Source organism: Carex rostrata, chromosome 1 (genome assembly GCF_964058835.1).
Source record: "Carex rostrata chromosome 1, lpCarRost1.2, whole genome shotgun sequence".
NCBI lineage: Eukaryota > Viridiplantae > Streptophyta > Magnoliopsida > Poales > Cyperaceae > Carex > Carex rostrata.
In genome coordinates, this window is record NC_135918.1 from 18708600 (window position 1) to 18726486 (window position 17887).

The 17887-nt window shown below is 34.5% G+C and overlaps 3 protein-coding genes across 3 annotated transcripts in view; all 3 read left to right on the forward strand.

Moving 5' to 3' along the window:
* Nucleotides 1-5619, forward strand: part of LOC144562408 (putative disease resistance protein RGA3) — a 71202-nt gene extending 65583 nt beyond the window's left edge. Inside the window, exon 2 of the mRNA XM_078311637.1 lies at nucleotides 5518-5619. Within this exon, the coding sequence (XP_078167763.1) occupies nucleotides 5518-5537 (20 nt within the window). The 3' untranslated portion in view covers nucleotides 5538-5619. The remainder of the gene's footprint in view (nucleotides 1-5517) is intronic.
* On the forward strand, nucleotides 898-4466 carry LOC144562425 (putative disease resistance RPP13-like protein 1). Its single transcript, XM_078311648.1, has 2 exons — nucleotides 898-3560; nucleotides 4411-4466. The coding sequence occupies exons 1-2, from the start codon at nucleotides 971-973 to the stop codon at nucleotides 4428-4430; spliced, it is 2610 nt and encodes an 869-aa protein (XP_078167774.1). The 5' UTR covers nucleotides 898-970; the 3' UTR covers nucleotides 4431-4466.
* A 7047-nt stretch (nucleotides 5620-12666) lies between the features above and the next one.
* LOC144571892 (putative disease resistance protein At3g14460) lies at nucleotides 12667-13338 on the forward strand. Its single transcript, XM_078321310.1, has one exon. It carries the CDS (start codon nucleotides 12667-12669, stop codon nucleotides 13336-13338), a length of 672 nt encoding a protein of 223 aa, XP_078177436.1.
* The last annotated feature ends 4549 nt before the right edge of the window (nucleotides 13339-17887 follow it).

Here is a 17887-nt window from a genome sequence, read left to right on the forward strand (position 1 = left end):
CTCTTCGATTGCTGCCACGACATGGTCGAATTTTGAGGTAAGGCTGCGGAGCACCTTCATAACCACGATCTTTTCAGCAAGATCTTCGCCACAACTCTTGATTTGGTTGACGGTGGATGTGACTCTTGTGAGAAATGCTTGAACAGATTCGCCTTGATTCATGTTCAGCGTCTCAAACTCTCTTCTCAAGCCTTGTAGTTTTATCTCGCAGACTTTCGAACTTCCTTGGAATGCAGATTTCAGGGTTGTCCATGCCTCCTTTGCCGATGCCGCTGCTGCGATTTTTATGAACACCGTGTCAACAACGGCTTGTTGAATGAAGAACAACGCCTTCGCATCTCGCTTTGCTGTTTCTGCTGGTGTGGGATCTGCGGTCGGTGCTCCCGTCTCCACCAATTCCCATAGACCTTGCGACTTGAGCAAAGTTCGTATCTTGATGCTCCAAAACTCGTAGTTGTCTCCCTTGAACAGCGGAATCGATGGATTCGAAACGCTCATGTTCTCTGCCATGGTAGGATCTGCCCTGATCTCTAACCTTAGGCTCTGATACCAATTTGTTGGAATTTTCTGGAAGAATAAACAAAAACAGAGACAAAGAATTTCTGCGGAAATTCACTTCTTCATTTAATTACACCTTGCCCTCTATTACATAACATTCTTACAGATTTATAACAAGTACTTCTATCTAATTTTAGAACCCACTACTTTCTATAACTGCACTACAATCTAATTTAGTATCTGTTACCATAAATAACTCTGCTGACCAAAACTGCAATTCATACTATTTCAGGCACATCATGCCTCTAATTACTAATTTTACTAAAATAGAAATTCCTAATTATAGCACCCACGCCTCTGATGCTGATTACAACTTTTAATCAATTTTTAACAAGTGGGTCATGAGTTGAGTGGAAAACTTGACCTAAGGCATTGGGAGGAAGTAGAAGAGAAAGATTGGTTGGGAGATAACATGAAAGCAAGGATCTGGAGCTATCAGCAGCTGCCTCATGATCTCCAACGTTGTTTTGCAATCTGTAGCTTATTTCCAAAAGGCACTATGTTCCCAAGAGAGTTATTAATTAATATATGGATGGCAGAAGGTTTTATAAGGCCAAGAGATAAGGAAGAAAGGTTGGAGGATATCAGTGCAAATTACTTGGATAAGCTTGTATCGAGGTTTTTTATTGAAGAAACTGATGTTGAAAAGAAAAAGCGATATCAACTTCATGACCTGCTTCATGATCTTGCAGAGCGGGTTCAAGGTGATGATTTTATCAGAATAGACTCAACTAATTCCAGAGAAGTTTCTTCCCACATCAGCAACATGTCATCTAGAAGTGAGAACATTCGTCACATCTATTTACCCGCAAGCATGATAAACAAACTAAAAGAAAAAATATGCCTCATGAAAAATATCCGCACTTTTTGGGTGGAATCTGATGGTGGTATTGTCCCAAAGAATGTATTGCAAGATATATTGAAACACTTGGAAAAACTACAGGTGTTATGTCTTTTCAATTGTGTTGATGATTTGCCAGATTCCATTGGCAAGTTAAAACATCTCCGTTACCTAATTATTAATGGCTATCAGCCTCTTAAGAAGATTCCTGATTCCATATGCAAACTTTACCACCTCCAAATGCTTGGCCTGCCAAATTGTGAATCCCTACCCAAGGATCTTTGTGAACTCATTAGCTTGAGGAGGTTTGTTGCGAGTGGGGAGACATTATCCGATATTTCTCATGTTGGAAGGCTGACGTCCCTCCAAGAGCTTAATAATTTCGTTGTAAGGAAGGAATGTGGGTATGAATTGCACCAACTTGAAAATTTAAATCAGCTTCGAGGTGCAATGCGCATTGCAGGTCTTGAAAATGTAGGGAGTACAGAGGATGCTGTAAAGGCCAATATGCAAAATAAGATGCATCTCACGACACTAAAATTTGAGTGGAACTCTGATGAAAGAGACACTAATAATGCTACATGTCACTCTACTCCACATGTTGAATTATTGGATGCATTACAACCTCATCCTAGTATAAGTGGTCTCACACTTGAAGGATTTGGAGGAGATAGATTTCCAAATTGGCTCTTAAGTCAGAATTCACTAAAACATCTCAGATTGCTAAGATTAAGGGGCTGTAATAAGGTAGAAGAAATCTCATCCATTCACGAATCACTTCCCAGTTGTACAAGCCTTATACTACGGGGATTCAAAAACCTAAAAAAAATGCCTACCTTTCCACCAAATCTCACTTACTTAGAGATTAACAATATCCCTCAAGTTAGTTATTTCTCTGAGGATGATTTGTTGAAGAAGGAAGAAAGAAACCAATCCAAACATGAGGTCGTGAAGCAAATAGTAGAGTGGCTGAAACCAGAGGATGTACCAATACCCAAACGTTTTGTGTCAACTGTGAAGCATTTTTTTGTGTTTGTGAAACACAGATTGGAAGGTGCATTTAATGATTCTCCGGATCTGCTTTTGGATGAGTGGGCAGAGATATTGACATTAGACCCTTGGAATAAAGATTATTCTCGAGAGCAGCTTTTGGATGCCTGGGTTAAGTTCATGCATTGCCACATGGAAACAATGTTCTATAAAAATGAAGAGTCCAAGTTGGTTTTACCATCTTCACTCACTTACCTGAAGATATCATCATGTAGCATTACTGATGATGCATTATCCAGCTGCATACATTGCCTTGTTTCCCTTTCTAAACTGGAAATATCTTTTATTCATACAATAACCTCTCTTCCTCCCAAGGAGGTCCTACGTTCATTGAAGCACCTCAAGTCTCTTACAATTGAAGGATGCTGTTTGCTCAGTTCCTTGGGAGATATTCGAACCTTGACCTCTTTGATAGAGCTCAAATTAGTGAACTGCCCCAATTTGAACATATCAGATGCTTCTTTGCCTTCCTCATTGGAGAGACTAAAATTTTGTTATTGCTCAACTGCTGATGTTATTCATACCCTTAATGTCTCAGATGTTATTCGTGTCCTTAATGTTGGTAACCTGTCTCTTCTCAAGGAGCTGGATATAATGGGATGGGATGGTCATTTGGAGGGACTGAATTCATTAACTGCACTTTGTAGTCTACATGTATTGTTCTGCCCTGTGGTCAACCTCTCATCTCCCATGGACAAGTACGAGTTTGCACTTGAAGATGTTTCTGTTGATGGCTTGAAACTATTGAAGTTGATACTATCAAATGAAACTATTTCCTCAATAGTTATTTTGTCAATTTTTGGCTTTCAAGGAGATTTCTCAGATGATGAAATTTTTCAATCTCTTACCTCTCTAAAATACTTGAGATTTTGGAATTGTGAAACTACCCATCTGCCGAAGAGCTTGAAATATCTTGCATCTGTCGACCATATGAGACTAGATGACTGTCCAGCTCTGACGTACCCAGGAATCTTGGAAGAACTTCCCAAGAATCTTCGTCAGCTGAAAATTAAAGACTGTCCAACTCTAACGGAGAAGTTCAAGAAGGGTGGCCCTCATTTCCAGGTCTGGTTCAGTAAAGGAGATACCATTGTGACATTTCCAACAGAAGGTAAACTACTTTTGAGACCCCACAGTAAACTACTACTATTTTTAATATGATATCTTCTCTTTATTGATGGATACATCACTTTGATCAGTTATTAGAGGGAAGACATCATTTTCTGAAAACAAATGTTTTTAAGTCCCCTCTATCATTTTGGTCACCGAAGCATTTAAATTCCAGTTGTTTTCCTGTGACTTGAGAATTGATAGAGTTTCAATGGGCACCAGGAATAAAATCTCACAAAAAGGAATTTAATGGTACGACATTGGTCCTGATATTAAGGAGAAAGCAAGGCATCCTCTGTTAGTATATTTGGTCTGCACTCAGGAGTGGTACCAGTATACCAGACCACTTTCCGTTCTCCTTTTTCATACTCTGATTTCTGGTTTGTTGGTATACCGTACTTATACTTCCTTGGCCTTTTAATTTATCTCATTGTGTTTGTTCCGAACTTGCAACTTCCATTCAATAAACAAATTCTTTAATTCATTTTTGTGCTGGTGGATTTTAGTCACAGATACTCTAAGAATTTTTTTTCCAAAGAAAAAGTATAAGAGTTGTCTTTCCCAGTAGAAGCTATTTAATTTACAGCAATGTTATATCCCAACCATTATAATTTCGGAGCAATAACTTTTGTAACTTTTTAAATCATCTGTAAACAACTTCTGTTTACATATTTAAATATATATTTACGCTCTTTGTAAACACGTCCATGTAACAAGTAAAATAATCTGAATGATCAATGCATTTACGTTGTGAGTAATTAATGTTGGCATTGCAATAGCCATTGTTTTTCTCTACGATGCGGATGCTATAAGATGCTAATCTTTTAATCTCAACTCTGTTTCTCTTGCAGAAGAAGGGAATCGTTGTTAGGCTGGACTCGTTTGCTCAATCTCCAACTGTGATTTTCCAAAGGTAAGCTAATATTGAGACCCCATGATAAAACACTTCTATTTAAATTTATTTCTTCTCTTTATTGATGGATAGACAAATATATCATTTGCTCAGTCATACGGGAATCTAAACAAATGTATTCCGACCCCTGCATCCATTTGGTTCACCAAAACAGTTAAATTTCTACTGTTTAGCTTCATAACTGGAAATTTGATAGGAGTTTTAAACGGTGCCTGGAGTATTTTAATAAAAACAATTTATTGGTACGGCTACTTAGCATTAAGGAGAGCATAATTGCCCAAATTTAGGCTGAAACCATAACTAGCAGAGGAGACAAGGCATGCATCCTAACGAACAGTACCAATATACCTGGCCTCCTTTTCTTACAATCATTTGTACAAAACATTAATCCGTAGAAAGAAAAATGCCCAGTAAAATGAAGACATCAAGCAGTGGGGCCAGCCACCAATACCGTCTCAGTCATTTAATGTGCTAAAAAAATTGGTATGGTTTAAGACTAATGAACAGTACCAATGTACCTGGCCACTTTCCTTTTGCCATTTTCATGCCTAATTTAGTTTTTGGCTTGTTGATATATGGCGCTTATACTTCCTTGGCCATTTTAGTTTAATTCTCATTGTGGGTGTTTCGAACTTGCAATTCTATTCAGTATACCAATTCCTCAATTTATTTTTGTTCCCATGGATTTTAGTGAAAGATTCTTGTACATTTTTCTCCAAGAGAAAAGTACAAAAGATTGTCTTTCCCAACAGAAATTAACTAATTTACAGAAAATTTTTTTATTCCAACTATCTGCATTTCAGAATAAGAACTATTAAAACTTTTTTTTATTCATTTTTGAACTTCCGTTTACATATTTCAAAATGTCTATTTTAACAGACATGTCCATATAACGAGTGTACGAGAAAGAAAACCTTTACGTATTTTTGCTAGTAATTAATCCTGACATTGGAATATTTTTTTATAATTCATCTTATAGCCATATTTTTTTTCTGCTCTGGTATAAAATGCTAATATTTTCTTCTCAACTTTATTTCTCTTGCAGAAGAAGGGAATCGTTTTTAGGCTGGCTTGTTTGCTCACATTCATCAATTTGTTCTCTACTATCACTCCATATCTCCAACTGCCTCCACCTCCAATTCCCCAAAAAATTAAAAATAAAACCACAACAAACTGAAATACCAAAATAACAACAAAAAAACCAAAAAAAGAAAAGCAAAAAAAAAAAATCTCCTCTAATTATCTGTTAGAAGAAATTAGTTGTATCCATCTTTTTTAAGTCTTCACTCTCCTGAACATTTATTGTTGAGAGATTGTATAATTTTTATGTACATGTTAAACTTGTTTGATGCTTTAATTGTTCTTGACAAACTATAGACCAAAAAACAAAAACAAAAACAACGGAAAAAGGAAAAAAAGGAAAAAAAAAGAGAAAAGAAAAATATGAAAAAAAGATTGTACAATAATTTAAGTCCGGGTGATGCAATGTTATTGTTGTTATTGTGTATATTGTCCTATTTATTTTTATATGGTACTTTTTTGTGTGTTGTATGTTTAAGAGGTGGTCTTATTCATGTGTTTTGAGCTTGTACTTTTCACTTTATACGGTGTGTATTTTATATGGTGTGTAATTACGTGGACATTTCTATGATAAGAGTGCTTGTTGAATTTTTTATGGGGTAATTCTGATTTGATATATTTTGTTATTGTTTCTGGTTGCAAAAGATTCTGCAGAAGAGTTTTATATGATCTTTATTATCATTGTAATAAAGATTTATGAGGTTGTTTTCCTAACTGAACCATTTTAAAGGAATGATTATTTTATTTTTAAAAGTCCTATTGTACTTTTGATATTTAGGAGTAGATAAAATTTGTTTGGTTTTAAGGGTCCTAGTAAGCACAGGTATTTTCACTATTTTTCCTTGCTTGATTTATAGCATAATGGAGACGGGCATTATTCATTCTTCACTCACCAAAGAAAGGAGTACATAATTTGATGCCAACAGAAATAATTCACTATTCAAATAAGGGCCCATAATAAATTTTTCATTTCTAATCAGATATCGAGTCTACCACGATTGTCTCTGTTTCATGTGTCTCTCTCTCTTCATGGCTGCCTTGGCTCCTCCGGCACATCATCTCAGCATATTTGCAGTGGTATTGGCATGCTGGTGAAGGTTTATCAAGTGAAAAACTGTAAAAACAGAGAAAGGTAGAAAGGAAAACAGAGGGGAGATGGTGATTGTTAATTATTTCCATGAATTAATGAAGACGATGGCCGAGTTATCTTGTCATACAAAATAAGTCATACAAGATAATTGGTTTTCACAACAACAGTAGTAGCTACATTTTATAATTGGTTTTGTGCCATACAAAATAATTGCATAAATGGTCATATCTGGCATTTTTCTATTTTGCTCCCTACAAAATTAGTCACTCAAAAATTGGTATTTGCATAATGATGCAATCAACCAAATATATATATATATATATATAGAGGGATCCAATTACACCTTTTTTGGTGTATGACACCGAATTACACTTTCCATTTTCAAATTTTTTAAATTTCAAATAGTCGATCCAAACCGTTCAACATAATGGATATGTTAAAATTTTATATTTTTTAGAATTTTTTTTACTATTGATTAAGTATTTAACATAATCGCTATATCCAGACCGTTGAATTTTTATACCCATCTTAATAAATAGTAAAAAAATTGAAAAAAATGTAAAATTTGATCTGAAAGCATATTTTAACATATCCATCAAGTTGAACGGTTTGGATCGACTATTTGAACTTTGTAAATATAGGATATAATCCGGTGTCACCAAAAAAGAGTGTAATTGGATCCCTCATATATATATGAGGAGGGCTCCAATGCCTCATTTTTTTTATACCTCATCATACCTCATATTTTATATTTTCATTTTCTTCATATTCAAAGTCTAAATTGTCGATCAGAACCGTTCAACATGATATCAAGATGAACGGTTCGGATCGACCGTTAGGATTTGTAAACTCGAATATAGAGCCGTAGTACGGTAACAACCCATGATATGCATAGTACCATAGACTCACTCTTTATATATTATCCATCTGATGGCCATAATTTACGAAGCTAATTTTTTGTTCTCAACTCTGTTTCTCTTGCAAAACGAAGGGAAATGCTTTTTCGCAGGACTCGCTAACTGTGATTTTTCCAACCGAAGGTAACCTAATATTCAGACCCCATGATAAAACACTTCTATTTTTAAATTTATTTCTTTTCTCTATTGATGGATAGATGGATAGATCATTTTGATCAGTCATACAGGGATCTAAACAAATGTATTTAGACCCTCTATCCTTTTGGTTCACCAAAACACTTAAATACTATTGTTTAGCTTTATGACTGAAAATTTGATAGGAGTTTAAACGTTGCCTGGAATATTTTAATAAAAAAACCATTAATGAGCATAATTGACAAAATTTTGAATAGTACCAACGTTTATGTACCTGGCCACCTTTTCTTACAATCAGATGTACGAAACATTGATCCGTAGAAAGAAAAAATGCCCAGTAAAATCAAGATGTCAGGCAGTGGGGCCGGCCACCAATACCGTTTGAGTCATTTAATTTGTTAAAAAATGGTATGGTTTACACTAATGAACAGTATCAATGTACCTGTCCTCTTTCCTTTTGCCATTTTCATGTTTAATTTGATTTCTGGCTTGTTGATATATCGTTCTTATACTTCCTAGGCCATTTTATTTTAATTCTCTTTTTTTTTTTTTTTTCGAACTTGCAACTTCTATTTAGTAAACCAATTCTTCAATTTATTTTTGTTCCCATGGATTTCAGTCACAGATTCTGATACATTTTTCTCCAAGAGAAAAGTACAAAAGATTATCTTTTCCAACAGAAATTACTTAATTTAAATAAAAATATTTTATTCCAACTATTAGCATTTGAGAGTACGAACTGTTGAAACTTTTTTTATTCATTTTTGGACTTCTTCCGATTACATATTTCAATGTCTCTTTTAACAGACATGTCCATGTAACAAGTAAAAGCATGAGAAAGAAAACATGTATTTTTTGTCAGTAATTAATGCTGGCATTGCAAATTTTTCTACTATTCATATGATAGCCATGCTTTTTTACTACTTTGCTAATTCTATAAGATGCTAATGTTTTCCTCTCAACTCTTTTCTCTTGCAGAAAAAGAGAAATCAATTTTAGGCTGGACTTGTTTACTCACTTTCTTCAATTTCTTCTTTGCTGTCTGTCCATGTGCCTCCACCTCCAATTCCACAAAATAAAAAATAAAACCACAACAAAAAAACTGAAAACCCAAAATAACAACAACAAAAAACCAAACAAAAAGAAAAGCAAAAAAAGTATCTCCTTTTATTATCAATTAGAAAAAATTAGTTGTATCCATCTTTTTTAAGTCTTCACTCTCCTGAACATTTATTGCTGAGAGATTGTATATTTTTTATGTACCTGTTAAACATGTTTGATGCTTTAATTTTTCTTGGCAAACTATAGAAAAAAAAAAATAAAAAAAAGTGAAAATAAAAAAAGGAAAAAAAAAGGAGAAAAGAAAAAAAAATAAAAAAAAAATTGTACAATAATTTCAGTCCGGTGATACGATATTATTGTGTATATGTCATGTTTATTTTTATATGGTATTTTTTTGGGTGTTGTATGTTTAAGAGGTGGTCTTATTCATGTGTTTTGAGTTCATACTTGTCACTTTATAAGGTGTGCATTTTATATGGTGTGTATTTTTATGTGATTTGGATTTTATATGGTGTGTAATTATGTGGACATTTCTATGATAAGACTGCTAGCTTGTTGATTTTTTTTATGGGATAATTATGGTTTGATAAATTTTGATATTGTTTCTGGTTGCAAAAGATTCTGCAGAAGAGTTTTATATGATCTTTACTATCATTGTAATTTTTCCTATATTTTTGTTTTTATGAATCACATTGTTAATAAAGATTTATGAGGTTGTTTTCCTAATTGAACCATTTTAAAGGAATGATTATTTTTTTTAAAGGGTCCTATTGTACTTTTGATATTTAGGAGTAGATAAAATTTGTTTGGTTTTAGGGGTCCTAGTAAGCACTGGTATTTTCACTATCTTTCCTTGCTTGATTTATAGCATAATGGAGATGGGCATCATTCATTCTTCAATCACCAAAGAAAGGAGTACATAATTTGATGCCAACAGAAATAATTCACTATTCAAATAAGGGCCCATAATAAATTTATCATTTCTAATCAGATATCGAGTCTACCACGATCGTCTCTGTTTCATGTGTGTCCCTCTCTCTTCATGTCTGCCTTGGCTCCTCCGGCACATCATCTCAGCATATTTGCAGTGGTATTGGCATGCTGGTGAAGGTTTATCAAGTGAAAAACAGTAAAAACAGAGAAAGGTAGAAAGAAAAACAGAGGAGAGATGGTGATTGTTTATTATTTCTATGAATGAATGAAAACGATGGCTGAGTTATATTGTCATACAAAATAAGTCATACAAGATAATTGGTTTTCACAACAACAGTAGTAGGTACATTTAATAATTGGTTTTATGTCATACAAAATAATTGAATAAATGGTCCTATCTAGCATTTTTCTATTTTGCTCCCTAAAAAATTAGTCACTCAAAAATTGGTATTTGTCATACCAAATATATATATAATGAAACAACAAATTTTTTGTTTCACACCAATTGTTATTTAAACTAGTTAAAAACTTATTAGTCAATTGAGTTATTATGAGCGTAGTTTAGTAATTTATTTACAAAAAATCATGCTAATTTAATAATAAATGACACAATGTTACAGCCTGCACGAAAAAATACAAAAAGAAGAACGGAAAATAAATGCTCAACAACATTTTTCTACGATGAACACAAGTTCACTGAGAAAGAATAATCATATAGAAATATACAGTGCTGTTAACCGGGTAAGAGTCTTCACTTATTAAATAACAAAATAATTAATATGTTTCTTTCACTTTCCCCTCTGCAATAAAGGAACCTGATTATACAAAGAAATAATTCCTGCCGCTTTGATCCAAATAGGAATTATTGACTGTTTAATGGAGAAAGAAACAGGCCCAACCCAATTCAGGGCCCAATAATGAGCAATGGAACTCACTCTAAAGACAGATAATTAACTACGGCCGAAATTACATATTGTACCTATTGGATAAATAATCCTTTTCTTTTGGGGTTAAAACTGCACATGGGCCCAGTCCTGGATATCCTGGTAATTTGCGGGAGATGACGAATAGAAGCATAGAACGGAGAGAGGAGGCAAATAGCAATATGAGAGAACCAAGGGAGATAAACACAATTTTTTTTCATATCTTAAAAAAAAGGAAGAATTTTCAAATCTTCCTTCAATTTTCTAAATAATCAAAAAATACCCCTATCCCTGGAATACCGCTGACATAGACTTATCTTTTTCTCTCTCCTAAATTATCTCCTTGAAGCAACTTTTGCATGTAAGTCCCTATCTAATTTTTCTGTTTATCTTTTTATTATAATTAATTTCATATTATATATGATTGGAAATGATATAAATCTATAATTTTGGACTTAGTAATTTTGTAAATCATTAGAATTGTTAGAAATTGTTATCAATTGTTAGAAATTGTATAAATTGTTAGAAATGGTTTAAAATGGTGTAAATTATCATAATTTGCCAAAATATTGGTTTTAAAAATATCAGGCTTGGTTCAGATTTATCGGATCTTGATATTAAGTCTTCCAATCACTAATATTCAAATTATAGAAATACAAGATTAAATTCAGATTTAACAGACGAAATTAAGCCTTCTAAACACCAAAATATAGGTAATAAAAATATCAGACTTGGTTCAGATTTATCGAGCTTCAATATTAAACACCAAAAAATTGGCTTTAAAAATACCAGACTTGGTTCAAATTTACCGGAACTTGATAATAAGCATTCAAAACACCAAAATTCATGTTTTAGTAATGCAAGACTTGGTTTAGATTTACTGGACCTTGATATTACGGCATCCAATCAGCAAAATTCAGGTTTTAAAATAACAAACTCGGTTCAAATTGAAATTTTCATTTTTAAGTTAGTATGGCGAGAGGCAGACGACATGCGCCATCTCAGGCCGAGAGTTCTCAATTTTCTTAGGCCGAAGTTACTATGGTATTCCCACTCTACGCACAGAGTTTGCTTGGTTGCAGCGGAGGTACGTTAACAATTTTTGTTATTTATTTATGAATATCTAATATTTTATATAAATATTGAAATATATTGTCATTATTGAATGCAAGACGCTGAATTGATGACTGTTGGACATCATATGACTATATATAGTGTCTAAAACTCGCTATTTACAACCTTGTTTGTTACAAAAGATATTTAGAAAACATTCCAGATCTAAAACTACAACATCGATCATCGGATCTAGAATTGAATTAAGAGAAAAGAAAATTTTATAAAAGACAATTCTCTTTTGTTTGTGTGCATGATGATGGACAGTTGTAGTGTCTCCATCTGTGAACTGCACCATGTGCTACCAAATAAAAAAATTGAATTAATTACACGGGAAAATTCAACAAATTGATAAATCAGATGAATACTTTTCGCCTACAAATTGGTTAGAGTGTAAGCTAAATGTTCTGACCGTATTTAGAGACGTATTATATTCATTTTTTTGACATCAATCTTCAATCTTATTGGATAAGCTCTTTCAATCATATTCCTCCGCACGTACTGTATTGTATTATTTCATATATATATATATATAGAGAGAGAGAGATAGGCTAATATACAATCGATTGCACCACGCCTCTCGTGCAACCAAGTGGTTTTCCGATTTTTAAAGTCCAAATAATCGATCCGAACCGTTAGATGTGTTCTCCATATTAAAATCTGCTTGGAGACCAAATTTTACATTTTTTGGAATTTTTTTACTATTTATTAAGCCACTTTGAAAATCGCTGATCCAACGGTAGCTTCTGATTTTTACTGTTTGGCAAGCCACCGTTGGATCAGCGATTTTCAAAGTGGCTTAATAAATAGTCAGCTTACTCACGCAAAAACCAGAAAATTCTGAGCCTGGACCAAGCACTAGACCAGCTTTACCTATAATTGCTATTACGGGCCGTTCTGGTGCTGGGAAAACTGCACTTGCCCAGCATGTTTATAAACATATGGATGGAAAGAAGCATTTTGACCTTTGTTTGTGGGTTTATGTCCCTCGCAACTTTAAGGCCACTGATGTTATTAAGAACATGATAGAAACCATAAAGGCAAAAGAAGGCCCTAGTAATAATTATCCCTTTACACCACTTGAAGCTCTTTCAACAGAATTAAGGAGACTGTCAGGGTCTAAGAAACTTCTACTTGTGCTAGATGATTTTTGGAGTGATACTAAGGATTTTGATAACCAATGGGATAAATTTATTGGTTGCTTAAGTAGTTGTTCACCAGAGACAAGAATTCTACTTACAACCCAATCCAACAATGTCTCACAACTGGCTATGAAAGTAGAGGTCCATGTTTTAAAGGAGTTAGAGGAGGGTCAATTTTCAGAACTATTTATGCACCATGCCTGGCCTAGCAATTCTCATTTGCGAAAAGAGGAATTCGAAAAAGTAGGCAAAAAAATAGCTGTTAAGCTAAAAGGAGATCCTGGTGCGGCAAAGCTAGTGGGTCGGCAGTTGAGGGTAGAACTTGATCTAGATCATTGGAAGAAAGTAGCAGAAAAAGATTGGTTGGGAGATGACATGAAAGCAAGGATCTGGAGCTATCAGCAGCTGCCTCAGCATCTCCATCGTTGTTTTGCAATCTGTAGCTTATTTCCAAAAAGAAGTTTTGATTAATATCTGGATGGCAGAAGGTTTTATCACAGCTAATCAAGAAAGGTTAGAAGATATTGGTGAAAATTACTTGCGTGAGCTCGTATCAAGATTTTTTCTGGAACGGGTTATAGTAAGTGAGATAATCTATTATCAACTTCATGACCTGCTTCATGATCTTGCAGAGCGAGTTCAAGGTGATGATTTTATCAGAATAGACTCCACTAACTCCAGAGAAGTTGCTTCCCACATAAAACCCATATTACCTAGATGTGAAAATATTCGCCACATCTATTTGCCCTCAAGCATGATAAACGAAATGAAAGAACAATTATGCCTCCTGAAAAATATACGCACTTTTTTTGTGGAACCAGATGGTGGTTCTGTCTCAAATAAAGTATTGCAAGAGATATTTAAAGAAATGAAAAAATTGCGGGTGATTCAACATCCCGACTATGATTGTGAATTGCCTGACTCTGTTGGCAATTTAAAGCATCTCCGTTACCTGTTTGTTTCTGGCTGTCGGCCTCATGAGAAGCTTCCTGATTCTATATGCAAACTTTACCACCTCCAAACACTTGGCTTGCCAAGTTTTGAATCCCTACCCAAGCATTTTTCTGAACTCATTAGCTTGCGGCACTTTAAAACAGACAGTGAGACAATGTCACATATTTCTGGTGTTGGAAGGCTTACATCCCTCCAATGCCTTGATGTATTTGTTGTAAGGAAGAAACGTGGGTATGAATTACACCAACTAGAAAATTTGAATCAGCTTCGAGGTTCAATGTGCATTACAAGTCTTGAGAATGTAGGGAGTACATTCGATGCTGTAAAGGCTAATATGCAAAATAAAAAGCATCTCGAGAAACTAGAATTTGAGTGGAAGTCTGATGAAAGAGACTTCGAGAATGTTACATGTCTCTCTACTCAACATTTTCAATTACTAGATGCATTGCAACCTCATTGTTGAGAATAAGAAATAAGTTAGACCCGTTAAGCTTTGGATCCGTTTAGAATTAAATGAAGTTACTGTAGCATTACACCTATTTTTTGCATAGGCAACCGTTGGAATTTACAGCTGTTATTCCAACAGCTATTTTTTCTTTTAATTATAAATAGGATTGTACTGTAACAGAAACAGAAGCAAGTAATGAAAAGAAATAATTTTCTGTCTCAAACTCAAAAACTCAACATGGTATCAGAGCAATAGTTCAGATCTTAACTCAAAGACAAAAAATTCGCAAGAGCACTAGCAGCTGTAAAAACAGAAAAAGAAGACAGTACCAGCAGTTGTCGAAATGTCGCAAAACCAAGAAAAGCTCACCGGGGTGATGTTAAATGGCAAAAATTATCACGTATGGGCAAGACAAGTTGTCTTCGCCTTAAGCGGCCGCGAAAAGAGCGATCATATCGACTCGGAGAGCAAGGCTCCCAAACAGTCCGATCCGCCAACTGAATCAGTAAAAAGGGCATTAGCAAGATGGAAAGTAAGCGATCATACGGTAATCACGTGGTTACTAGCAACAATGGAACCACAGGTATCCGACTTACTTTCTTACAAAGATACGGCATTAGAAATTTGGCAAAGAGCCGAAAAATTATATGGTCACAAGAAAAATTATGCTCATATTTATCAAATCCAAAGAGAGATGCAACAAGCAAAACAACAACAAGGCCAACCTGCCATGAATCTGTTTGGATTTCTCCAACAGAAAAAAGATGAAATTAGAGTTTATAGACCCCCTACCACTGACCTTGCTGAAATCCAAAAAAGAGAAGAACAAGATGACGTGTTTCAGTTCCTTTCGTGTCTTGATTCATCTTATGAAGCGGTTAGGTCACAGATTCTTCTCATGGCCGAATTGCCATCTCCAGATGAAGTGGCTTCCATGATACAAGGAGAAGAAACAAGAAGAGAGGTAATGGGGTCGCAAAATCTCGAAAATCCAGAGGCAAAAGGGTTTGTTGCCATGGCAAGACCAAACTCTAATTTTCGGCCAGAGGGAAGAGGAGATCATGGGGTCGAAAAATGTGAGCACTGCAAGAGAGAGGGTCACCGTAAAGAGGCTTGTTGGTTTCTCTACCCTCATCTCCGGCCAAAGTGGCAAAAAAGAGGAGATCGTAGAGGAGAAAGAGGTGCTGGGGTAAATTGGCGAAAGGGAGAAAGGAGCGGCTACGCAGTGGAAGGGAGAGACCTAACAAGCCGAAGTGAATCTGAGCCGTTCACCAGATCCAACGATGGGATGATAAATCGAGTCAACAATAGCGGCTTGAATCGAGCTGTAGCAAATAGCGCTATTAGCGCTGGCTTCAATATGGGCCAAAGTGAAATTGGGCCTTCCTTCACCGCACCTCCACATGAATTTAATGAGACAGCTTCCTCTGATTCAATGCGGCACCTCATTCAATCCCTCTCTGTGTTGCTAAATCAAAAACAAGAAAATGCAAGAAAAACTTCTGGTATGATTTGTGTCTCTAATTTATCTTTTACACCAAAAAACTCTAGATGGATATTAGATTCGGGTGCAACTGACCATATGACCGGTAATATAAATTTATTAACCTCATTTAAAAAATATAAATCTAAACAATTTGTTACGGTTGCAAATGGTGATAAAATGGAAATTCTTGGAGAAGGTTCAATAACTATTTTCTCTAAAATAATCCAAAATGTTTTGTATATTAAAGATTGCTCATCAAATCTATTATCCATTAGTAAAATCACAAATGAGTTAAATTGTGAGCTCATTTTTTTGACAAAAAATGTGATTTTTCAGGATCGGATAACCAAGATTATGATTGGTGAAGGATTTCTAGAAAATGGGCTTTACTTTCTAAATGAAGAAAAATTCAATCTCAACACAACCAAAAATGAAGAATTAAGCATACTTTGGCATAGAAGAATTGGGCATCCTTCCGACAAGATTTTAAAGAGTCTTTTTAATTTTTCAAAATTAGATAATAGTAGTTGTGAGACATGTACGCTAGGGAAACACACTAGGTTACCGTTTAATTTATCAATTTGTAAAAGCGAAAAAGCTTTTGATTTGGTTCATTCGGATGTATGGGGTCCCGCCCCAATTAATTCTTATAATGGATACAAATATTTTGTTATCTTTATTGATGATTTCTCTAAAACAACTTGGTTATATTTATTAAAAAACAAGAGTGAAGTATTCTCAAAATTCCTAGACTTTTATAACTTCATAGAAAATCAATATGAAGCAAAAATCAAAACATTTAGATCCGATAACGGAACGGAATTTATAAATCAAAATTTCTCAAATTTATTTAAGGAAAAAGGAATTTTACATCAAACAACATGTATTTATACACCTCAACAAAACGGTGTCTCCGAAAGGAAAAATAGACACTTGCTTGAAATGACTCGTGTACTTTTGTTTCAAAATAATATACGAAAAACTTATTGGTCGGATGCCGTTCTTACCGCAACATATTTAATAAATAGATTGCCAAGTGTTAATTTGGATTACAAGAGCCCATTAGAAATTCTTTACCAACGAAAACTTAATATTGAGCATCTAAAAATATTTGGTTGTACATGTTATGTGCACAAAAATAAACATGATAAATTGGATTATACATCAATTAAGGCTATTTTCTTGGGTTACTCATCACAAAAAAAAGGATATAAATGCTATGATCCCAAAGAAAAAAGGTTATACATTTCTAGAGATGTAACCTTTTTTGAAAATGAGCCATATTACAAAGAAAAAATTAATGAGGAAGATATTAGAGAATCCTTCAAGGGAATTATGTTGCCCCCATACAATCCATCAAGAGACGAGGGAAGATCGATAGAAAATGAGAATGAAAACGAAAATGAAAATGGGGTAGCAAACGAAAGTGAAAATGGAAATGAAAATGAAGAAGAAATAGAAGAAATTTCTTCAAACGATGGAGATCAAAACATGGAAGAAACACCATTGAGAAGGTCGATTCGAACAAGACAACCTTCAACAAGGTTAAGAGATTTCATAACCTACAAGGTACATTATCCTATTCAAAATTTTATTACTTATGATAATATCTCTTCCAACCATAAAGCATTTTTGACCTCAATTGCAAAAGAACAAGAGCCAAACAATTATGAGGAAGCCATAAAAAATTATACATGGACCAAAGCCATGAAAGAAGAATTAAAGGCTCTTGAAAAAAATGAAACTTGGGTTATTGTAAAATTACCAAGAGACAAAAAACCCGTAGGTTGTAAATGGGTATATAAAATCAAGTATAACTCCGATGGTACCATAGAACGGTACAAGGCCCGCTTAGTTGCGAAAGGGTATACTCAAACCTATGGTATAGACTATCACGAAACGTTTGCACCCGTGGCCAAAATGAATACGGTAAGAATACTCTTATCTATTGCGGTTAACCAAAATTGGAAATTATACCAAATGGATGTCAAAAATGCCTTTCTTTAAGGAACACTTGAAGAAGAGGTATATATGGATTTACCACCCGGTTATGAAAATGAAAGAAAACATGGATTAGTTTGCAAGTTGAAGAAAGCAATCTATGGATTGAAGCAATCTCCAAGGGCATGGTA

Coding starts and splice junctions, on each gene's coding strand:
- LOC144562425 (XM_078311648.1), top strand. CDS start 971: ATGAAAGCAAGGATCTGGAGCTATCAGCAGCTGCCTCATGATCTCCAA. Junction 3,561..4,410: donor TGTGACATTTCCAACAGAAG/GTAAACTACTTT, acceptor TTTCTCTTGCAG/AAGAAGGGAATCGTTGTTAG.
- LOC144571892 (XM_078321310.1), top strand. CDS start 12,667: ATGGATGGAAAGAAGCATTTTGACCTTTGTTTGTGGGTTTATGTCCCT.